The sequence below is a fragment of the Pygocentrus nattereri genome, chromosome 11, assembly GCF_015220715.1.
Source record: "Pygocentrus nattereri isolate fPygNat1 chromosome 11, fPygNat1.pri, whole genome shotgun sequence".
Taxonomy (NCBI): domain Eukaryota; kingdom Metazoa; phylum Chordata; class Actinopteri; order Characiformes; family Serrasalmidae; genus Pygocentrus; species Pygocentrus nattereri.
Window position 1 is genome coordinate 19,124,119 of NC_051221.1, and position 25,025 is coordinate 19,149,143.

General features: G+C 39.7%; 1 protein-coding gene across 2 annotated transcripts in view; it reads left to right on the plus strand.

The window, feature by feature from the left end:
* Positions 1–159: 159 nt before the first annotated feature.
* The window catches only part of LOC108443938 (polycomb group RING finger protein 3), a 48,013-nt gene continuing 23,147 nt past the window's right edge, over positions 160–25,025 (plus strand). For both annotated transcript variants that reach the window (XM_017724862.2, XM_037543040.1), the window contains exons 1-4: positions 160–287; positions 20,422–20,524; positions 22,804–22,921; positions 23,874–23,970. In XM_017724862.2, coding sequence (XP_017580351.1) covers positions 20,510–20,524; positions 22,804–22,921; positions 23,874–23,970 — 230 coding nt within the window. In that variant the 5' untranslated portion in view covers positions 160–287; positions 20,422–20,509. The remainder of the gene's footprint in view (positions 288–20,421; positions 20,525–22,803; positions 22,922–23,873; positions 23,971–25,025) is intronic.

Sequence of the window (25,025 nt, forward strand, 5' to 3'; positions counted from 1 at the left end):
TGAGCAGAGTGCTTACAAAATGCTTCATCCAAACTTTCCACGTAGCGACTCCCCTTAAAAATGACCAGTGTAAGGCTGAATGAGGCAGATGATCACCCCTGTAAACCCCCCCTCTTCTCCCATTCAGTCCTCCAGCCCTCCTGGCGCTCTGCGCATGTGCATCGCGGCCCGGTGGCTTCGGCCTCTTTCGGAAGCGTTCGGCAAATTTCGCCTCTTTGTTTTACTGATAGTGGATTTAACTCGGATTCAAGCCCCGATATCCGACGGAGTGCTCCGCTCAGAAACAGGTTAGTTCGTTTTAACTTGACCAGGCCCGCGTGGGTCGTTGCACGAACGCGGGTTGTTCGACTCCGGCCTCGGAGTTTTCATTTTATTCTCCGCTGCCTTTTCCGCTCGGTGCTGGTAGCTGCTGTGCGGTGCTATACGGGCTCCTATACGTGGTGTGTTGCCTGTGCGGTCGGTCGGTCGTGCTGTGTATGGCGACGCCGGGCCCTACACTTCCTCACCGGGCTGCTCTTTATCACGAAGCGGGGGGAAAGTGGGATTTGGAGTGGCAGGAGTTCGGCAGAAACGAGGCGAATCTGCCCGTGTGCCTGAGTGCAGTTAGGCGGCGTGTGTGTCTCTTTGCGTTGTGTGGATTGTTTGGTGGTGGAAAGCAGCAGATCTCTTTTAGCCTGGAATGTTCCTAGAGCCATCAGCCCACCAGCGTCCACCACTTCAGGGCTTTAAAAGTTGGGATTGGGCTCTCCAGCAGGCACTCAAGGCCATCCATCGAGTGCTCCACACGATGGAATGAAGATTAAAGAAAGTTAAAGCCTGAAGACATGGCATGGGCTAACCTGTTCCTTGCTGGCGAGGCTCAGAAGCAGCTGGAGCCAACAAGTCGGGCTTGATAGAGATGCCCTCATGTAATGATGCATCGAGCGATTTACAGCAAAAGAACCGGGCAGAGCTCGCCAGGCGGTGGACTGATCGCAATATTAAGCTGTCAACCCTGAAGGTTGGCTGGAGGCCACATCAGTAATCAATCTATGTTGCTGGCTTGTAGATCAAGACAATCAGCTGTGGGTTGCTGATGTTCTGTCATTCACCTTAATCCCATAAGGTATCTCCATTTTGGCACAGACTCAACTTTCTTTGCTCGTTTGTGTTTGGCACAGTGAAGTTTGGGTTGGCTCCATTCCCTAATTCCATCATATCCAGGTATATTGAACCTGTATCAGGGATTCCGTAAGTGATGTGGCTGAATCATCTGCCCGATTTGGACAGCAATCCAACATGGATTGATTTGGATTGGTTTGGTTCTCCTGCTGTTAATTTAAGGTCCAGATCGGTTGAGGTTCCACAGTCAAGAGCCCACTGCTCTTAATCATTCTCATCTTCCACTGATGACTGTGTTATTAAACATGATGAATCAGTAAGGGATGAGCCAACACCAAAACTTTGTCAGTTTCCTCCATCAAGCTGTTTATTTGTATCTTTCAAAAGTTCAAGTTGACCAAGGCTGTGTGTTTCTCTTGAACTTCAAGCTTGTGATTTGTCCTCCAAATCACTGAAGACTACAGATTAAATGGGGATTCCAGAGATTTTTTTCAAAAGATGTGCATAAATGGTTGAGATGTAAACAAAGCCATTCAGAGTGGTTTGTCTTGAGGTGGGGCATTGTTGAGAAACTTGCGGCGTTGGATTTCTTTACAGTGGGTGTGATATTGTGCTTTTGATTGCCCTGCATGTGCCCCTCCGCCACGAATGTGTTCACACAAATAAGACCTTTTAGGCCAAAGCAACGTTTCTGGTGTCATGCACCCTATTTATACCTGTTTCATGTAAAAGCTTCCTGTGGTGTAGCTTGTAGAACTTGTAGACGCTTTAAATGCTTCAGAAAGTTGATTCCAGTTAACAAGTGAACAATTTTGACCTGATGAGTTTATGAAAAATGGTATATCTTTCATCAGACCTCTCTGAGTGACTTTGTTCACATTGACGTTAGAATTACGCAGAAATCTTGAAAAATCAGTGGCATTTAAGAGACGTAGTCTGCTTTGTTTCTTCAGGTTGTTGCTGAAAGTCTGTTATTTCCTGATGTAGGAGAGCATGATTGAGTCAGAATATACAGAAGAGAAGTTGGGAGCTAGATGCCATTTAGACAGCAGGCCATAGCCAAATGGTCCTTCAAGGTTTGCTTTTCTCCTTTTGGTAAAGACACGTGCTCCTATTTTGAGCTTGACCTATGTGGGGAGAAAAGTTCAAAACCCAATTTGAAAAGGTGGCCTCAGTGGGCCCTGCATTTTGTTGCGACCTCCAGCTTGTTGGCAGCAGCTGAAAGGTTTTCAGTTGAAACAAAGCTGTCCGTGCAGCCTGTGTTTTTGGTGCGCGCCCGGAAAAGCGAGTTCTAAAACGGGTAATGCCTGTGGTCAGGCATTAAGCAATGTAAGGGAGTTGTTCTAGCTGATAGTTAATGTTGTGGAGAAAAAAGCAAAAGATGTACAGAATTTCTTTAGTGAAACGATTTGCTGATGCAAAGGCTTAATGTCTCAACCTTTTTGTGTCTTTTGGTAACAATAGAAGAATCTTTTCTCAGGCTGTATAGAACCATTTTCAAAAAGGTTCTGTACAGAATCATGTACCACATGTTCTCCATCAGTCTGAAAAAAACATTTCACAATGCAAAGAACCATTTGAGCATGAAATGGTTTTATATGGAATACATTGTTCTATGCAGAACCTTTCCCTTTACTAAAGATCCATTGAAGAACCATGTTTTTTTTTAGCCTCACGTTCTTTGTAATCGCAATGTATTGAGATGTAGTCAGTGTAATATTTGTGATATTAGCCTAGTTGCTCTCTGAAGTCTCTTTATTGAGATACACTTAGCACAATGATTGTGTTATTAGACCTGTTGTTCTCCTAAACCTCTGTGTGTTGACATGTAGTTAGCACAGTGCTTGTGATAGCCTTGTAGTTCTCGGACATCTCAGTGTATTGAGAAGTAGGGCCTTGTTAGCGCAGTGCTTGTCATATTAGCCTATTTGTTGAGTACACCAAGGCTAAGGCAATGAATTAGTCTTGGACATTATAAGACAATTGAATGTGGAAGGCCAGGAGGGTCTGCTTTACAGTATTCGACTCCCTTCCTGATGCTTCCTTTCATGTTTCATTAGTCAAGGCCTAAAAATTCATCATTATATTGTCAAGCTGTAGTCATGACTGACAGTATGTACCGTGGAGCGTGTTGTTCAGCTCCTGTGGAGGGCCTCTTCCTCTCCTGTGTGTCATGTGGGTGCTGCGAAGGCGTGTAAAGCATCGATCAAGCTGTATATTTGTGCTGGCTTGTCAGAAGTAGAGTTTGTTCCAGGTTTGTATGTCAGTTTTTTATGACGTGAGCACACTGTGTGTGCTGTCAGCCGGTAAATTATGTAATAAGACTTTGCTATTGCCACAGCCGTGTGTCTTATAGAGATCTCTACCAAAGACGCTGATTGTGACATATCACTGAGCAGCCTAATGGAGGACCAATTATGCCTGTATGCAAATGCATGTGCTGCTACTGATACACCTCCATAGATTCGTAGCTCAAACTCATAGCCAACACCGTAAGACAATGCTGTGAATTTACGCTAGAAATACTGTAGTAATCTACTGTATTACTGAAGTGCAGCAGATTACAGATTTACAGCAACGCACCATTAGAACAGTTTGTAGAGTTTGAAGTAAATTCTGTCTCTGAATATTGTAGTGATGTAGGGTGAAGCTTTCTGGCATTAATTGCACTTTTGTCAGTTTGTGTTAATTAGCTTTTATTTCTTCATCTAAAGTTCATCACCAGCTTCTTTGTCATTTTACAAGTTTTGTCGTTCTAACCATGATGGTATTTTGTGTCTCTTTTAAGTGGTTTATCTTCTAGTGTGAGAGTTATTGCCACTTCCAAGACTGGCTTGTGCTTGTGCCTGCTGTATTGTCTTGTGTGTGTAAAGTGTGCTTGGACATCGGAAACATGTTTATATTTGACAGATATTTCAAACTGATATTTGATGTGTTATACTTGGGGAGAGCAGGTTGTTTAGGTGACTTTGGTCTGCTGAGCTAAAATTTCTCCATTTTGTTCATTTAACTGTGTGAAACTGCATTAACCGACAGAAATGAATTACATTTATCTGTAATCCTAATCCAGGTAGATTTTGTCTCAATTTCTACATTCTATACATTTTTATGTATCAGCCTCTGTGGAAAAAAATTCTCATAGGCATTGGCCCACAATACCCACATCAGTGCTTCCGTAGTAAAACAGAATGACAGTAGTGTCTCTGGAAAGTAGTAAATGGTTTGGAGTTCTGCTGCCAGTGGTTGATTGTATAATTTACAGGATTTGTTTTGTTACGGTGTGGCTTTAGTCTATATTACATACGTGCAGTTAGTTGGTTAGATGGTTAACCTGTTTACACCTGGCAATAATATGCATCTTTGGGTGATCTGGTCACAAGTGGACGGTAGGTGTGAATGGGATGCAGTGGGGGATCAGTGGGGGATGCAGTGAATGGGATCAGAAGAGACATAGTGTGGTATGGTCACTCACATGACCACATGCAGAAACAGTCATTGACACACATGACCACTTAACATTTGTAGTGTGATGCAATGCTCGATGCGTCCTTGACAGCATTAAAGGTGCTTTATCACAGCAGAGATGAAAAGAGAGGACTCATTCAGACGTATCTGGATATTTAAAGCTCAGTTTTTCTGCTCAGTTTAAAAAAGATCTTCATCCACACCAGCAATATTTTTAAAATCTGTGCATTCTCACACACAAGAATGATTCAGAAGAGCACGTCATGAATCTGACGTAGACTTTTTATTTAGATTTTTCTCAAGGACAAATTTAAGAAAAGCTTAGAAAGACATCAGAGGCCCATTGTGAGCATGATGAACAAAATACAGAGCGAGACTGAATCTGAAGCTGAGAGTTTCTAATAGTGTCATGACTGCTTTTTACAAATACAGTAGACTTTGACCTGCAGGTAATCAGACATCCGTAATTTGATATTTCACCGATTCAAAGTCTAATTTTTGCCAGAAAATAAAAGCTTAAAAAGTGAAAGAAAGCACACCACTGTCTGCCGAGAATTTGTTTGCATTGCTACAACTACACCCTTGTCTCTAAAACGTCCAATTAGTCCTGATCAGGCAGAGACCTTTGTCTCCACCTTGGAGAGCAGCTAAAATGAGGTTTTCCTGTGAACAGGAGAAAACGCACAGGGGAAAAATTGTTTACAAAATGATCTGGATACCTATGGACACGACCATAGTCTCCTCTACAGTTTGTTTATAAGATGCGTTAGAAATCCATGCAGGCCCTTTAAATGTTGGCTCAAAGTTCAGTTATAAAGCGGAATAGAGCTTTATCAGCATGTTCACATTTACTGTTAGTGTCGTATGATATCTCTGAATCGCCATAACGGCAAACATGCTTGACTTAAGAGCGCTGTGTCTTTATGTGTGTGCACAGAAATGCTGCCCTCAGTGTTGCTCCCTCTGTGTGCTACCTTTGAACACTTTAAACACCAATAATATTAACTGACAACACAGAATCTCCTTGTGTTGTCTCTAGGGGGTTTGATATCCAGGCTCGGCATGTACCAGACTATGAGGGTTTTTATCATAACAATGCATGCCTTGTTAAAGGATTTCATAGCCTATTTTAAGATGATGAATTGGGATTGAGTGCGATTAAGGTATTTTAATGGATTAGCATTTGACATGTAGAGATTTGTGATCTATTAAACAAAATAAAAATCAGTTTACCTCAGTCTTGATTACTGATAACTGTCTGTCATCTCAGTTACAGTGACCAGAGGCCCACTTCTCCAAATTATGATCTTTAGCACAGCCCCTCACTTGGAATTCACAGAAGAGTGGCTTGTAAGTGAAGTACAAGTGGCCATGTGTCAAATCCGAGTCAGAAGCTCATTCAGGCAGAAATAACAGGTCTTCTTTTCTTCCTTTCTTTTCTAAATAAGAAGTGCAGCAGGTTTAAAACAACGATTGCACAAACAGCAGATTTGTTTCTTGCGGTCATAGTTTTTGACAGTTTGTTTATGTGGCACTTCTGGGGCCTTTTTTCTGTTCCAACTTATTAAACCTCAGTAGAACTCAATATCAGGATGGACTTTATGTAGAGCGAAAGTGTTTAGAAGTATTAAGGAATTACGTTTTTGCCATACTGCCCAGTCCTACAGTGGAGATGCACATCACAGGTTGTACAGCATAACATAGTCCTTACCACATTCAGTTATATTTGGCGCTGTGTCAGTGATCCTAATGACTAATTAACTCTACAAGACAGAAAAAAACATTTTCAATCCCACTTTTTCAAATTATAATCTGAATTCAAATAAGGTGCAACATATAAGTGCCAAGTGACCATGTGTCCAGTCCTCACTGCTTCCTTTCCATTGAGTAAGCTCTTCAGGCAGAAACGACTTTTTTTTTTTTTTTTAATTAATTGCAAGTTTTTACCTCTATTGATGTCCGTTGAAAGGCTTCCAGTAGATGCTCCGGCAAGATCTTAACAGTGTAGTTGAGGATGACTTTAAACATAGTCAAATTGCTGTAGAGAGTGGGAGTATGTGCTTCCCTTTGTATAAAACAAACTTGACCTAGTTTATATGCTCAAGTATTGTTTTGGAAGGTTTGTACTTTAATTAGTTTGTTTAAGTGTTTTATGTAGAAAAAAATATTCTTTTCGGCAGAAGTCTTTCTGTAATCCACTGTACTTACATATATACAGCAGATTGCTGAAACAGTGGTACATCCTGGGAGATGCAGGTCAAGCTTCTCGGTAAAGAAGTTAAAATGTATTTTATGGTAATTAGCTGTTACTTGCAGAGCGTTTTGCAGGCCACGTCTCTGAATATTGCAGTAAAGTGGGCAGAGCTTTCCAGCATTAATTGTGTTTTGGTTAGTTTTTGTTAATTTGCTTTTATTTTTTTAATCTCTGGTTCCTTTTTATACGTTTTAAAACATTTGCCCTGCTTTGGCGTTTCAGCCATGTTGGTGTTTTGTCTCGTGTTAACTGTGCATCTTGCAGTGTCATGTTACAACAGATATTGCGTTACTGCCAGTTTTGCAGTCCTAAAGACTGGCATAAGTGTGTGTAACTGCTGAAATGTGACCTGTTGACTGCACTCTGGGACTTTTATTCAGTTACCTTTCCAAGTATTTTTCTCTCTTTCTTGATCCACTCAGTCAAGTTCCTGTGCACTAGAAGTTTTTATTGAATTATAACATTTCAGTTACATTCGTATCGGCGTGGAACTGCCCACAAGTATGCCAGTTTGTCAGGACTATCAGTCACTACACTGCATTGCGCACCAGCAAACAAAGAAAACTTTTACTTTATTTTAAATCGTTTACATTGCACTTTTATATGCTTGAGTATGTTAAAACTTGGATACTTTTAACCTTCACTCAAACTCCATACTGCCATACTCCATACTTTTAATTGATTAAGATTTAAAGTCCTTATAGGAAAGTGTGTAAATCGACAGCCAACTTGGCAATAACCTCAACAGTTATTTCCAGTCAAACCAAACCAGTCTCCTATCTCTTTGGTTGGAGAGTGACCCATAAGACCACAGCCAAAAGCCACATAAACATTTTGAAAACATGGAAACAATGAAAAAAATCAGACAAAAACATAAACCGTTTGTAGTTTGTCTCAAATAACATATGCAAAACATGATTTTTCCGTTTGTTTTGGCTACTGCACGTTTGCATAACTCCGCAACTAAGGGGAACCTTTAACACTAGCAGCTTAAGCAGCAAGCCGATTGGATCTTTTTATAGACGACAACACACACATGGTGAGCATTACAAGCTTTTCCATTCATTTTCCAACATGTCTCCTCCTTGTTTGTTCAAACGTTCGCATAAGTATATTTTATCTACACTTTTTTCACCCCTGCACAAGACGCATGTTTAGCAGGTTGGGTCTAGACTGAAAACATGGAGGTGTATCTGTTCTGTTCTGCAAATTGGCTGTATGTCTTGATCTCAGATGTCAAAGGTAATGAAAATATTTTTTTCCTCTGGAAGTGCAGGTCTGAGGGTCCACTACCAAACGCTTAGGTTACAGTAGCACAGTTATAATCAAGAAGGAAGCCATGCAGGAGTGAGTTTTCTTTGCACGTTTAAATGAATGGCCACCACTGTTATCAGTCAGCGTGTTAATGTCTTGTGCTTGCTGATATAATAATTGGCAGATGACCGAGGAATCAGTTATAACTCCAGTAATACAGCCTGCCAGTTCTCCTTCATGTTTCAGCCTGGCTATATGATATTTGAACAGTGCTACCAATTCGTCAGAGTCTCTCAGCCGTGAAGCTCTGGGGTATCTCCCTCGGGAAACCACTGTGAGTGACATGAGGAAAAAGACATAAAGGCTTGTCTCCTATATCCATTACTCTCTGCTTTGACTACTTTTTCCTTCCTAATTGATTGTATATTTTTTTTACCTCATTGTAAATGTGCTAGGAAGTGGGTTGGTAAAGCAGTAACGATGAAGAATGGCAGTCATGTGTTTTGAGCATGTGTTTGTGATAGACTGATTTGTAGGTTAATGTAATTGGTCCAGTATAAAGAAGGAAAGTGTCTCCTCTTCTGTTTGCTTTTAAAATGTGGGTTAACAGGGTATTATGAGTTGGCCGTGTGGTGGTATCATGACAAATTGCATCATATTACATCACAGTGCGTTTCTGAGCATATTGAGAATATCGCCAGTGATAAAAGAAAGTTGGCCAGCGGCTTGTTTTATTAGAAAAAGAGTGTAATTATATAGTTTGTTTTATTTTATAATTCTAATTTGATTCAGTGCAGTTTGAACACTTTGAATAAAAGTGAGTGGCACTACTGGCTCTTTTCTTTCTGTGGCAGTTTATCAAACCTCAAGAAAAACTAAAAATATCACGATGTGTGTTGTGAAAATGCCTTAAACTCCATACTCTGCTGTGTTTGAAACTGTCAGATATCCAAATAAATAATTAAACAGTCCAAGACATAAATGCAGGTTTTATGAGTGTTTCCCCAAAACAGACTACAAAGATTTTTACACTAATGCCGCCACTATCACACCTCCCACACTCTGGCACCAAGCTCTAGGTTTTGTAGTTCAGTCTCGGCAGTTAAATGGCTCAGCAAAATATTCTACTATTATACTGTATTCATACAAAGGCCAGACCAATATATTGCTTGGCCAATAACATTGGCCGATACTGACAACATTCACAATTACGGGTTTCGTCCAAAAGGCACGAAAAATCATGGCATTTCAGGTTGAGGCACTGCTGGTCTCACTATGATGAGGTAAAACCTTAGACAGTTGTGCCCACTGATGGTATAATGGTTTCAGTTTGTTTCTGAAAACATACTCGAGGGTTTTAAAACATTTAGAAACCTGCTTTCTCTACATCATCACACCGGATTCATTTTACACCAGTGGGGAAGCCACCAGGTCTTCTAGGCTTTCAGAGAAGACCTGAATATTTCTGTGAATAAGCACATGTCGTCTGTAATATTTAGTGAAGTTTTATGTAACCTTTCAAAATCCCAGGCTTATTACATACCGAGGCCAATATTTCAGTTAAGGTTGAAAACAAAAGGGTTAAATTCTTGAAACATCCAGTAGAAATTATCCAGTCAAAGGTTTTGTTCATAGTATCTAGGCAGACACAGCGTGAAATGTCCCATCAGTAAGACCTAACATGTCAAATCAACTACTAACATTATTAGGAATTGACAGTGAAATCCCCCAATCATGTTTTAATTTCCAATGGGAAAGACTTGATTGTGTGGGGAAAAAACATCGCTCTAGGCCTTCTGGAAGTTCTAGACATTTCACTGACCGCACATGTAAGTGGTAGCCTTAATATTCCATTTCAGTCCGATCTGTTTCTTCACTGAAAGAGTCCTTTTGAAATTGCTGTATGGTAAAGTTTGTGTTAATGTTTCTTACAAGCTTTCGTTAGTACATGGGTTTCAAAACTTTGCGAAAAGACCAGAATGATTATTTCTGCAAAAATTTTATTATATAAGACAAAGTTTTTGCTGTTTATCTAAGTTTTTAAAATTTGTCCCTGAATAACAGATTAACAATCATATCTGTGAGTAAATAAATGATTAACTTAAATTATTAAAATGTAAAACTTAAATGTAAAATATAAAATGATATCAGCCGATATTGTTGGTCATTCCACTGATGTTTCAAGATGTATGCATATTTCTGTCATTAAGATGTAAACAAGGTCGTTGGAAGTGGTTGGCTGTGAAATGGTTTTGTCGTAGAGCATTTCTTTTCGAACTGTTAAAACAATTTATCACATGCCGAGCAAGGTATTCATAACCATTTAACCATGTCAGAACTTTCGCTGAGGGAGGTTTTATAGGCAGTAAACTCTTTTTAAACCTCTGGTTCTTATCACCACTGTGAACAGTTCTGACTTGGTAAGTTTTTCTGTGCACTGAAATGTTGCAGAAATTTAGAAAAATAGCTGGAATTGCTCTTTAAGCTCACTGAAATCATTAGCGGTGTCAGCCACAAATTTTTTTACTGTCCTAATTTGTAACTACTGTACTTGTATGGCCATAAAATGCCCATAGGTTGTCAGCATTAAGTTGTTTGTTTATTTATCTTAACCTACAAAAATGCCTAAATAAATGGTGATTCAAAATGTTTTGAGAAACAGTAGATGGTGTAGGTCTGCGCTTTCCCCCCCTTGTGTCATTGTCATTGTGTTGGCCTGGTGTTGACATCAGTGTAGCTAACATGACCCTCAGCTATATGAGGGCATGTGTCAGTATTCTAGTGCTGAGGCAGACAGCTTGGTTATTTGTTTAGTTCCTGGCTTCTTTGCTTCAAAAGATCTTCAAAAGATTTTTACCAGTACAGCTGCACAGTGGTTATGTATATTTTAGGCACTGAATGTTAGTGAAGCACTGAACAATCACTTCTGTCTGGGTCTACAGTGTTTTTTTTTTTTTTTTTTTGCTGCAGACCTACCTTGCCTCAAACTGCATACGCTTGTGGAGTTATCACAAATAGACTCTTATGTGGTTTCTGACATCCTGTTATTTTTAAAGATGGACAAAAATACATTACATAGCTAAAAACATTAGTAGCAGCCATCTTGAATGTGTTCCATACTTTTGTCCAATTTTATTGATAACAGCATGTTGTACAGAGTCATAAACCAAATGAAGTAATCTCTATTTAAAATTAAATTTAAATATGTAAATTTGTTTTTCTTTCGGCCTGACCCCCAGAGCTTTGTTTATTCTGTTCCCAGGGTTACATGCGAACTCAGTGTGTCAGAGCCAAAACAGCTTCTCCCTGCGAGGCTGTCTGAACCCAACTCACTCATTAGTCAATACCAGAGAGCTTCATGCAGTCTGGCAGTGTGTGCCTCTCCACAGCACCCCAGCAGGCTCTGCTGGACAACAGCGGGCCCTTTGTGAGCACCGATGTGTGAGAATCTGCGTGCAAGGCATTAAGCACTAGTTAAGGGAGTGTGGCCATGCGCACCCAATGGAGGGATCATATTCACCTCTGGAATAGGAGACTGGGGTCATCTAAGGGCATCCTCTGTGACCTCCTGCTCATGTGTTTCCTAAGAATAAGCAGTGCACATTAGGGTTGGGTGGTATCCACTTGTTTTCATACCTTCTAAGTAGTAGAAAAAGCACATCTCTTACATGGTAGCGTCCATGCAGATTGAGCCCACACCGGTAGCGTCCATGCACTGTTGCGCCCACATTACTGAATTCAACAATGACCACAAGTCTAGCTTCCAAGCCAAATACTTGTCACCAATTTGGGCATATTTTGGCTTTGAGCCAGATGACAAGGGATCGCCGGCGAATTTGGCTGAGGCAGTATGCCGCATTTGCAGAAAAAAGTATTCTCAAGAGGAAATATGACCAATCTTAAGATCTTAAAATTAACCATCCTGTGTTTCCGAACTTGGCAGCAGGACACCTGCGTCAGGAGGAGGTACAACCTCAGGCCAGTGTATCTTACCGTGAAGGATGGCATCATATGAGACTTGAACGACATTGACCATTTCTCAGCAACAACGGATGTGTGGTCTAGCGTGAATATGATGCCATACATGAGCCTGACCATTCAGTATCTCAGTGCACACTGGGAACTAAAATCAAAGTGCCTGGAGACTGTATTCATGCCAGAAAGCCACACAGGTGACAACTTGGCGGAAACCCTCATGTCCTCCTTCCAAGAGTGGTCCCTGGACGAGAGAAAACTGGCCTGCATTACAATGGACAATGGGGCCAACATTGTGGCTGCGGTGCGTAAACTTGGCTGGTTGAGGCTAAGTTGCTTTGGCCATAATGTGCATATTTAGCCGTTACCAGTGCACTGAAAATCAAAAAAGACCGCACAGCCCGAGCCACGGGTTTGTACAGAACATTGGTGGCGACTTTCTCGCAGAGCTGGCAAAAGAAGAGAAAGTGTGGAAAGAACAAACTGAGCTCATCTTGCCCCAGAAATAGCCTATTACATACACGACTGGGTGAAATTTATGGACAGGCCAATAATCTTAATTTCTTCTGCCTATTTTAATGATCAAACAGCCCAATGTTAACATAACATACTTCTAAATAGCCTACTTTGAAGACGATTATGTTTTTAATTCATTCACAGGATTGTACTACTGGTGGGGTACTACGCAGACGATGATAGAACGCATTCTGGAGCAAACCCCAGCCATTAAAATAGTGTTGGATGACCGGCGCAGCCAACATTTGATTCCTACTTCTCAGGACGTCAAGGTCCTAGAATCAGTTAATGCAGCTCTGAAGAAAGTCGATTTTTACAGATTTTACAGATGCGCGGTCTTCAGAGAAGACGGTCACAGCGTCCTCTGTGAAACCGGTCTTACAGTTACTAAGTGAGGATCTTCTGCACTGAAGACGCGGAGTTGACAACCTGAAAATAAAAATGACTCTAGTATTGGAAGACAAATACAATGCACCTGCAACACAGCAACTGCTGGCAAAGGCCTTGTACCCGAAGAGCGCCAAGATGACGGAGATGGTGCCATGCGTGCGTCAACGGCTGGAGAAGGAGAAGGAGCAAGTGCACCAGCTCCAGCTCCTAAAAAAATAATCTTGCAGACCTGCTTGGAAAAAGAAACTCCAGTCCCCAGGAGAATCTGTGTGGACACTGAACTCGCGAGGTATTTGCAGGAGGAAGCCCTCGATTAGCACTCTGACCCGCTTGCCTGGTGGTGGGAAAATCAAGCTCGATTCCGTCTTCTGGCAAAGGTTGCCACAAAGCTGGTGGTGGGGGTGGGGGGGTTCGGTTAACCGCTGCACCACAGTGATATGTTGCTTTCTCACCATGGTCAGAAAAAATCCATATAGTCACAGCCCTACTTCTAACCGTCTCAAAACATTACTGTGCTAACTATATGGCAGTACCAGGTGTAAAGGTGGTGAAAGCATAAAAGGACCGTAAGTGAAAGCTTTTGTGCTGTCTCGTCCTGCGTTATTTCAAAATGATCAAAGTTTCATTTACATACATGGTCACCAAATAAATGAATGCAGCGCATAATTTTCATGCTATTGTTGAATTATTGAATGTCAGAGCTCCTGTCCAACAACTGCCTAATGTTTTGATGCTAACTAGGAGAGAAGAGCTGGTTAGCATTGGCTTAGCTAGCATGATACCAGCTCTGCTCTCTACACATTTGATTCTAGCTAACTGAAAAAAGTACAGACTCAGGTTTAGATGACGATTATTCAAATCTGAGGAAATGTCAAGCAACCAGCGCTGAAGGTACAGGAAGGTGGAATTAAACTGTTCTGTGGTGTTTAGATGTGGAGCCTGATCGGCTAACATAACATTAGCTTAGCACGCAGACTACAGACCCAAACAGTGCCACACCACAAAGTACAGGGTTAATTCTGAATTACTGGTGCTGTGCTGAAAGAAATGCAGATGATAAAATCTAATGTCTGAGCGAGTAAAGTTGAGTGACTCATGTTGGGGTGACACAAAGCCAAACCTGTTCTGTGGTGCTAACGATAGCTTAGTTACCAGGCCAAACTTGTTATACAGTGCAGTACAGGCTTGGCTCCAGGTAACTGATGCTTAAATGACACCCATGTAGAGGATATGTGAGTCGTGTGACTGGTGTTAGAGTGAAGCCGAAATCAAACGCGTTCCATGGTGTAGCTCTTAACATTGCTAAACCGCTATCTTGCTGAATTTTCCTGGCTTTGATTCCCCATCAGAGTCAGTGTCTCTGTGAAGCTTTAGCTGTTTATGGGAGGGAAGTGCTGTCTGCATGGTCTGCTGTTTATGAAGAGAGATCTGATTAGGAGGGGGTTTATGATGTACTTATGTATGTTTGTTCAGGAAACACTTACAATAAGTACTTGATGTGATATTGATCTGCCATGTCTTGGCTTCAGCAGGCTTTGATACCTCTGAATATAGTAATAACATGTAGTTAAAGATTTTCCTTGTTGTATACATTATGTGTTATGCAGTGTTCTGAGGTCTGGTGTGTGTGTCTGTGTATTATATTATACTATATTATAACACTATACTGCCAAAAGTATTCACTCACCCATCCAAATCATTTGAATTCAGGTGTTGCGATCACTTCCATGGCCGCAATTGTATAAAACCAAGCAACTAGGCATGCAGACTGCTTCTGCAAACCTTAGTGAAAGAATGGGTCACTCTCAGGAGCTCAGTGCATGGTACTGTGATAGGATGTCATCTGTGCAAGTCCAGTTGTGAAATCCTCACTACTAAATATTCCACAATCGAGCGGTTGATAAAGTGGAAGCGATTGGGAACGACAGCAACTCGGACAAGAAGTGGTAGCTCACATAAAATGACAGAGTCAACAGATGCTGCGGAACGCAGTGCGCAGAGGTCACCAACTTTCTGGAGAGTAAATCGCTACAGGCCTTCAAACTTCACGTGGCCTTCAGATTAGCTCAAGAAGAGTGCATAAAGAGCTTCATGGAATGGGTTTCCAATCGCGGAGCAGCTGCATCCAAGCCTTGCATTACCAAGTGCAATGCAGTGGTGTAAAGCGCTGCCACTGGACTCTAGAGCAGTGGAGACGTGTTCTCTTGAGTGACGAATCACGCTTCTCCGCCTGGCAATCTGACGGACGAGTCTGGGTTTGCCAGGAGAACTGTACTTGTCTGAATGCATTGTGCCAAGAGTAAAAAAAGGGTGGAGTGGGGATTAGGAAGTGGGGTTGTTTTTCAGGAGTTGGGCTTGGTGAAAGGAGCTCTTAATGCTTCAGCAGACCAAAAGATTTTGGATAATTTCATGCTCCCAACTTTGTGGGAACAGTTTGGGGACAGCCCCTTACTGTTACAACATGACTGCGCACCAGTGCACAAAGCAAGGTCCATAAAGACAAGGATGAGCAAGTCTGGTGTGGAAGAACTTGACTGGGCACAGAGTCCTGACCTCAACCCGATAGAACACCTTTGGTATGAATTAGAGCGGAGACTGCGAGTCAGGCCTTCTCATGCAACATCAGTGTCTGACCTTACAAGTGCGCTTCTGGAAGAATGATCAGAAATTCCCATAAACACATTTGTAAACCTTGTGGAAAGCCTTCCCAGAAGAGTTGAAGCTGCTATAGCTGCAAATGGTGGGCCGACATCATATTAAACCCTATGGATTTAGAATGGGATCTCACTCAAGTTCGTATGTGTGTGAAGGCAGATGAGCGAATACTTCTGGCAATAGTGTGTGTGTGTGTGTGTGTGTGTGTGTGTGTGTGTGTGTGTGTGTGTCTTGTTTCTTTGCTTTGTTTGTTGAAGTATGTTGAATGTTTAATTCTGTGGACTGTCCTAACAGCTATGAGAGCTAACCGAACGTCTAAGGTTTTATAGTAGCCTCTATTTCTAATAGTCTCAAAAGGAAATGTCTGCCAAATTTCATACACACTGACTGTATGATAAGCAAGACGTTAACAGAAAATCTAAATATCTCACAGTAGAGTATTTGACTTGATGTAATCTGTATCAGCATCGTTGTGGAACTAAATAATTCCAGAGCATTTCATGTTAAAAATCACTTGGTAATGATTTTGCCCAACCTTGTGGTTGGTTTCTAAACTTGCCACATTTTTCGCTGCTTGTGAGTTTTCACATTCTGGCTTTAACATGCATGAAACAGCTTGTACTTTTCAGTTTTGTGTGCACTGTTACTGTTAACTGCTAATGCCAGTTAACAGTAAGCAATGCCTGCTAATAAACCAGAAGCATAGTGGCTGATTTATTTCGCAGTAGTTTTGTTGTGAGTAGAAACAGGACAGGACTGTATTTTGTACATGCTTTCAGCGGCATAATGGATGTTCTTTATTTTGTTCTTTACTTTCTTTCTTTTTCTTTTAAATGCAGCCTGTGTTCTTAGTTACTCTTAATAGCCAGAGTGGGCCTAAGAGCAGGCCTTAAATTTATTCATGATTGTTACAATAATTTGCTTTATATTATTGCAAAACACTGCTGTATTTTACTCCCAACACATTAGCATTCTGTCAAATCATTGGAATTTCCACTGTGTATAGCCTGTTTAGGCGCACTAATCTCACATGTTCCTGATTAGTTCTGTGAGGGAGAAAGTCACATATTTATCAATCATTGATTGTAATTAAGTTTGTTTTCTTCAGCTACACATGTCCTGTTCCATGTCAGATGAATGCAGAGAGCTCATGCTTCTTGGCAGTGCAACAAAGGCACATTAGCGTTTGTGGCTACTTTTTTGCTTGAAAACTCTGTAAAAGCTTGTATGAAGGGCCTCCATTCCCACAGCTGTCTTTTGCCCAAAGTGACATCAGGCATTCCTGGAGATTGAGACTTCAATGAAAATAAACAGGGCTGCCTGAACACAAAGAACATCCACGTGTTGGAGTTCTACCAATGTATTTGAGCATGTAGCTCTTTTGAGCTCACGTATGCTTGTGAACGTTGCCTGGTACACCTAAGAGACTGCCTTTTTGGCCTGTCATGGCCATATAAGAATCACTCTGGACTTCTGATTAACGCTAAACCCCAAACTCCATATGACCAGTTCACCTGATGGAATCTGCGGATCATGTACAAATTCATCTCCATGAGATGACCTTTTCTTCCTTTATGCATGTGTTGTACACAAGCATTCAGACATGCTTTGCTGAATTGTGCAGTGAAATTGAAGTCATGACCACTTGTTTTTGAGCGAAGCTTAGGCTGTGTAGAGATGAAATGTGATGCACAAATCCAATCATTTTATTGCTTTTAGTCATTTTAACATGATTGTGATTTGGCTGTTTGCAGAAGTCCCACACTCTCTTATTTACTGTGTCCATCAAACATACAGTTTAGGCTTCTTAGTAGCATCTGTGAACTTGTGCTAAAAGGATAAAAAGTTCTGCAATACAAAGGAAAATGGAGACGCACATGAATGTTTTTGGAGAATCTCCGTTTTATTCAAAAACTGAAAATCTGCTCAGTGCAGACATACACATTTAAGAACTGGCAGAATAAATGTATTTAAATTAAACAAATGGATTCTGGAAATCATGTTTACATTAATTACATCAGAGAAATCTTGTCATTGCACGTTAAAGCAAGCAGAACTTCATGTCTAGTAAGAATGGAACTAATGCCAATCTAAACACTAAAGCTTGTATTTTAATTTATTTTTAGCAGTCTGTCAACAGTCAAGTGCAGAGAAGCTATGTAAAAGTAGTTAGTTAACTGAACGTTGTTCTGTTATTTATCGTGAAATGTTTTTAGCACATACAGTAATCCAGCTAAAGTTTAGCTTACCTTAGAGCCAACAGAAGTCTGACTGTTAAGTTTTGACGCTGAGCTGTCGTTCTCACTACAGGTTTGTTTTGAGGGATTCGGTTCCACTGAAGCCGAGTAGCCGGTTTATCTGGTTTACCACTCTTTTGTGATCTGCTGTCCTCTGGATGGCCCACATCAGCTTAGTAATGTGCCCTTAGCCAACCTACACTCTGTCTCTGTGGGCAAAGTTAAGTAATTTCACAGGCCAATGGGCAGACCAAACCACTAATGGCAGCCTCTGTCTGGACTCAGTAAGCTGAGCTGTTAAGAGCTAAACAGCGAGCATGTTGTGTGTGTGTGTGGGAATCTTCAGTCACGTCATTGCCTGGTGTCACACAATTCACTGCCTACTCTACCGGAGGAGTGAACAGTGAGGAACACAAAAGATATACTCCTTAGACCCACTCTTTTTGCTGGTGGTGGTGGTGGCCTCCTGTATAAGCCGGCATACGATACATGTATTATTCAGATTTTATTATTATTCATTATCTCAAGACTTGATTTGGTTTCCGATATTTAATGTTTTAAAAATGTTTATTCAGCAGCGCTCTAATTATTTACTACATAGATTGATTTGACTGTATGAATATAAAAAAAAATCAATAAAGCTTCTCAACATCTGCTGTACATGCCATCTTCTATCCGTTTCAATATTGAAGAATAAAAAAAAATGAAGCCATCTTTGTGTTGTGAGTGTGCAGGGAGGGAAGATGGGTTTATGCTAGTACACTCAAGCTCAAATTACTGCCTTTTTTTCGATAATCATTAATAACATCCTGCAATTTATTCTGATAGATGGCAGGTACAGCAGATGTTGAGAAGCTTTATTGATTTTTTTTTTTTTTTTTTTTTTTTTTTATATTCATACAGTCAAATACATTTAATACATTTAATACTTGGGTGTCTGATGCAGGTTTTTCACAACTTAAGAATTTTGACTTGGTCATCGTCTGATCATGCAGAGGTTATTGGCTTCAGCACAGTGAAGCGGTTACCATGTAATTAGCACCTCTGGCTGTCAAATTCTCAGTCTTCAAATGTTAAATCACTTGAAGTCATCCAGAAGTCATTTAAACCTGGCCTCATTCAGCATATTCTGAAAGGGAGATTAAGGCCATAGGGAAGGACAGGGTTTGACACAGTTTTACTCTCTCTATATCCCAGGCATAGCATACATTAGGATAACTCCGTTAGCATCAAGTACAATTGGACATCTTGTCTGAAAAACAGATACTTTCAATGGCAGAAGGCAGTTCCCAGAGTTACGACATTTATGACTAAATTTTTGTTGTTTATGTATGCTACCCGTTCCTAACATGAGTTGGTTGGCTTGATATGGGGATTTTATTTTTAAAGCGCAGCATTTAGAACACTTGACAAAAATTAATGAACATTGGTAAAGAGGACAATTTCTATGTTCTATTTTGGTGAGGGTTCCCTCTGCTCATCCAGAAAATAACCCTGTGCCTACCAACCCCATTCTCCCTCAGCAGTGCAGCCTTAAAACAAATACTTAGTGGGTTATGCTTTACATTGATTTTGTTTCTAAGATCACCTTACTGTATAAAACTCTTCAACTCTCTATCTGGCTAGCAAGCAAATTACATTGCTGTATCCTATGTAGCTTATTGTATTCTATATCGTCACTGTCGGTCTTGAAATTGAAGTTAATTGGAAATTCCGAAGTCATTTTGGACCAATTCTTTTGGGGCATTTATCATGAAATTTGGACACAATGTGAGGGATAACTGCAGTTTTACAATTATGTGTAAAAATGAGAACTGATAAATGGAGATACAAGGTTAGCACATGCAGTTTGATTAATCTAAGCGCAAGATACAATATGCCTAAATATGGTGTTAGTTTATTGAAATTATTAAAAGGAATGATGGAAGGGCAGTGTAATGGCTGGTTTGCCCATGTTGTTTTTAAAACGATGTTGATTTTTGAACTTTTGACACACTGTGCATTACCGAGTAATCTACATTACATAATAGACTATAGTACGATGTTGATAGAGGATCGATACGTATAAATCACTGAGGCGGAGTCATTTTCTGTGCAGAGATGTTCTTAAGTTTATAAGTGTGACTCCAGTGTGCACCAAGCTTCTTTCTTTTTCAATCAGTATGACGAGACAGTGCCCTCACCTGGATGAACCGTTTATTACAACATATATTCATTCTTTTAGAAACATACATGTGGTGATGATCTAACAAAAATGACCATCTCACTTTCAAATGTGACACATCTTTCACTCAGAAATGCGTATTGCAAACAAAATAATGACAAAAAAGTAGGATTTAATAGTGGTACTCTGACATTTTGATTGATTTTGGGCTCCTGTGACTGAACACAATTTCAAGTAGGATATAATCTAAACTTCAGTAATAAATTATTGCAAGATGAGGAAGACCTTTTCTCAGATGTGTGTATGTTTTTACGGCCTGGCCACAGGGTCAGTGATGGATGGTGTTATTTCTTCAGCTGATTTAACATGAACTGACCCTGAACTCTGTGCTCTGGTTGTTTCCTCTATAGGTGTGTGAGCAGCAGTCCAGGATGCAGAGTTAATACTGGCCTCAATCTGCTAGAAGAAGCCTGGCTGCCCATTCTCTGCAGTAAACACATGGCGGCATTAGGGGTAAGTTACAGCACTTTTAAGACATGGACAAAAATTTGCCTTTATGCCTCTGCAGTTCACACCCTAAACAGCTAACTTTAACCTTTTGAAGTTGTCTCTGGCAGCTGCACAGGCATGGCTCGTTAAATAAGAGACATTCTGCCAAAAGTGCACATTCAAAACGTTCAATCGATACATTTGTGTTTATAAGAGGGTGTTTATATATGCTGTGTATATATATATATATATATATATATATATATATATATATATATATATATATATATAAGCAGAGATGCATAATATTGCCATAACCAAGCCATAAACATGTCATAACAGATGTTGTATGGTGTCATGAGTTGTCATTATAATACATGCTATAAAACAGTTTTTGCTAAGTATGCTCCAAGTCGTCATACGTTATGGCATTTCATTGCAACTAAGTAACATGACATGGTTATATTACTGAACAAAATCTGTCATTACATGTTTATGGCATGGTTATGTCAACGTTCCTTTTCTCCTACTGTTGCGAATGCACACTTTTGACTGAATTTTGTTGTTTTAATTAGCTTAGCTTTAATTTTATTCAAATATACATTGAGATGCTTATGTGATGGTTATGTCAATGTAAAATGTTACCAGTATTTTATTGTGATTGAATTTAGTGTTATTTTGTGGATGACAATGCCAGATTTGACATTTTCCATGTTTTTCCATGCATAACAAACACACAGTGCTGGCAAACCTGTGAAATCATTATCATTGAGCATTCAATGAGTGTGTGTCTGTATATAAGTGTATATGTATGTGTATGTATGTAATTGTCATGTAACTATGTAATTAACTGTATGTAAAGTGTAAAACTAAGTATTTTACTTTTTAATAATTTACTATAATAACAATGGCTGTAGTGTTCTATGGGCTGTGTTTATACAGTGTAACACTGTGTGTGTGTGTGTGTATGTATGTGTGTGTATATATATATATATATATATATATATATATATATATATATATATATATATATATATATATATATATATATATATATATAGAGATAGATATGTGTGTGTGTGTATATATATATATATATATATATATATATATATATATATATATATATATATATATATATATATATATATATATATGTATATGTGTGTGTGTGTGTGTGTGTGTGTGTATATATATATATATATATATATATATGTATGTATGTATGTATGTATGTGTGTGTGTGTGTGTGTGTGTGTGTGTGTGTGTGTGTATGTATATATATCACATGTCTGAGAGGTCACTTTGAGTAACAATGCCTACAGTTGGTCGTATGTGGCATTATACTGCTGCTATATTAAAATGTATATTTACACCCACATATTCCCCAATGATGTACTTTTTTATTGTTTGGCTGTGGTGTAGAGAGACTGCCCCACATAATTATCTCTCAGAATATATGAAATTCTCACTCATGCTGTGTTCCACTGCTGCAAATTTACTGAAAGTCTCGGTGGCACTGACTGTTGAACAACGTGAGTGAGAATTCTCCTTAATCGCACTTCAGTCCACTGGGTCAGAACACTTTCAGAGGTGTTCTGAACATCATCACAGTTTTGTACAATTTATGGCAAAAGTTTAAGAAAAACAAAAGTTATTCCAAAGTAGTAGATTCAGAATTATACACAGTATTGGAAAAGCCAAGAGTCAAGATACCTTTAAAAGAAATCTACATTTAAACCTGACAGAAAAGGAGAACTTCTGCCTAAGACACTGGACAATTTTATGTTGGTCTTCTTTTTGTTATCGTGTCTCTCTGAGTGGTGTGAAGCAACACTTTTGCCATGCCCTACAAAAGATGCTGCTATTTTGATTTAAAGTCTGAGTATTTGTGCTGCCACATTCGGACTTATCTGTTAGCTCACTATTGGGGAATGGTCAAACTGAAACCCACGGTCTCCTGCTGTTGTTGACTGTGGCACTGCTATGGTATATAGGGTACCTGGTTGATACTGCAGGCTGACTGCTCACATGGCCTTGTTCTGAGTTAAACAATAGTGAGACTTCTATTCTTAGAGTGACGGATGAAAAGGAAATCTAGGACTACAATTTCAACTTGTACCATTTTAATGGCTCACATCTGCACTGCGAGAACTTTGTGAAAGTTTCAAAATGTTCTACTTCCAATTTAAGGAAAAGGAAAGTGTTAGCTTTGAGAGATTGAAGTGAGTTTGTGTAATAAGAGAGTAATTATGATATGAGTTTTTAATTATTTCTGTTTTGGTTGACCGTTTGTCCTACAGAACCCAGAGATGCTCACGAGAAAGATCAAACTGTGGGACATTAATGCCCACATTACATGTCGCCTGTGTGAAGGGTACCTGATCGATGCCACCACAGTCACTGAGTGTTTACACACATGTAAGTGCTTGCACACAAACACTCACACACACAGAGCTGCCTGTTTTCTGTTCTGTAAGCAAGGTTATATCTTTGTTTACTTGTTAATTGCCCCATTGACAGTTAAGTTATAATTAAAAACTTTTTTTAAACTGTAAAAAAGCAGAAATTTTAGCTTTTCAATGTATCTAGAAAGATGAACAGAGCTGTAGATGATTCCATAATAACAGAAAGCTGCAAAACATTGAGAGTAACTGTAATAAAATGAACATCTAAAATGCCTAATAGTTGAAAGTGGTGACAATCTCAGGCTGACATCTTACTGAGAAATGATTATAAATAAAACAATATTATATTATTTACAATTAAATTAGTTGTTGATGTTCCCAAGAAACCTGAAATATTGGATACAACATCTTAAAAATACCTTCAGGTGTGTAACTTGTTGCATTCCAATTTACATAAGTTATTATCAAAAAAACGATAAATATGATAAATATGCCAGGAAGTGAACACTAGTCTATATCCATTTCATTGTGATTCACTTAGAACAGTTTTTAAATTTCTCCTTCACCTTTTCATATGTTATTAGGTGCAACACTGATAAAATAACCATGTAAATCCCATTTTGAAGCTTTACATCTTTAGATGCGAACATTTTTTACAGCAGTAATAATTGAGTTAAACAGTAGAGGGCGCTGTAGTGTCACGCTTGGCTTTTGGTGTCCCATATGACTGAAGTGCTTTGAACAGAAACCTTTGTTGACTTTCGTTCATCCTTTTTGTTCATCGATCATTTTACATTACACATTCTTTATTACTTTTTATTACAAATTATACTTAAAATGAAGCTGCCTGTCGTTTTTGTGTAGCCATATTACTGAGCATTTCCACTGATCTTGTCTGTGTCATGTGAATTATGTGGTACAGTAATGTGTAGCTCCACTGTAGCGTGTGTATTCTCTGTGTGCAGTCTGCCGGAGCTGTTTAGTGAAGTATCTGGAAGAGAACAACACGTGCCCCACGTGTAGGATTGTCATTCACCAGAGCCACCCACTGCAGTATATCGGGTGAGTGTTTACTGCAGCAGACAGACTCGACCCTCCCCACACACACGCGCACAGACACATCCACACAGACAAGCAGACCGCTCTGTCACTGTACTGCCCATCACAGCCCTGTAGGGGTCCACCGAGACACACTGTTCTTGTTGACACAAGTCAGTCCAGAGAAGAGCTGTAATTTGATTCTGCATGTTGTCTGCTTCACATGAGCCTCACTGTGACAGCCTCACAAGGACTTGCGTACAAGACTTGTTGGTGCTGTGTGGTAATCAGTCACGTCAGGTAATCAGTGCTTAGTTTTAATTTGCAAGGTGTTATATTATTTTGACAATTTCTGTTTATTTTATGAGTTTAGTGTATAAAAAACACCATAACGTTTGTGCAACCCCCCCCCCCCCCCCCCCCCCCCCCCCCCCCAATATGTTAAATTAGACACACAAACAGCAATTGTGTATTAAAATGTACAGAAGTGTGTTCTCTGTAGAGGAGAATACGTACTTGTTTTCATTTGGAAAATCATCACAATATTGAATTTGACCAGGGCACATGTATAGCATAGTAATTAACATTGCTGCCGTCCATACAGCAAGCTGGGTTTTGATTCCTGGCTTAGGGAACCACATTTTGCTATACCAGTAAGATTCCTTGGGCAAGACTCTTAACGCTACATTTGCCTACCTCTATAACATGATTAAATTGCAAATTCTGTATGAGAGTATCAGCCATATGCAATAAATGTAAATCTAACAATTGCAGAGTTGTCTTTAGTCTTTATACCCTCTTTGCTTTTTCTCTCACTCCGACTCCCTCACTGTCTGCCTTCTTCAAACATGATGACGAAGCGCCCTGCAGCATTACTTATACCTGTGTGCACTGTGAAAGAATCGTATTTCTTTTAGAGCCACCATGAGACTTGTTGCTAACTGTTTCATGCTCTCACTGTGGACAAGTGAATCATGACCGTTTCATTTATACTTGGGGAGAATTCAGACTGAACTGTGATGCTTGTTTATTTGGTATAGTTTGATCTTTCTGTAGAGTATATAAAGGCATTTGTAAAT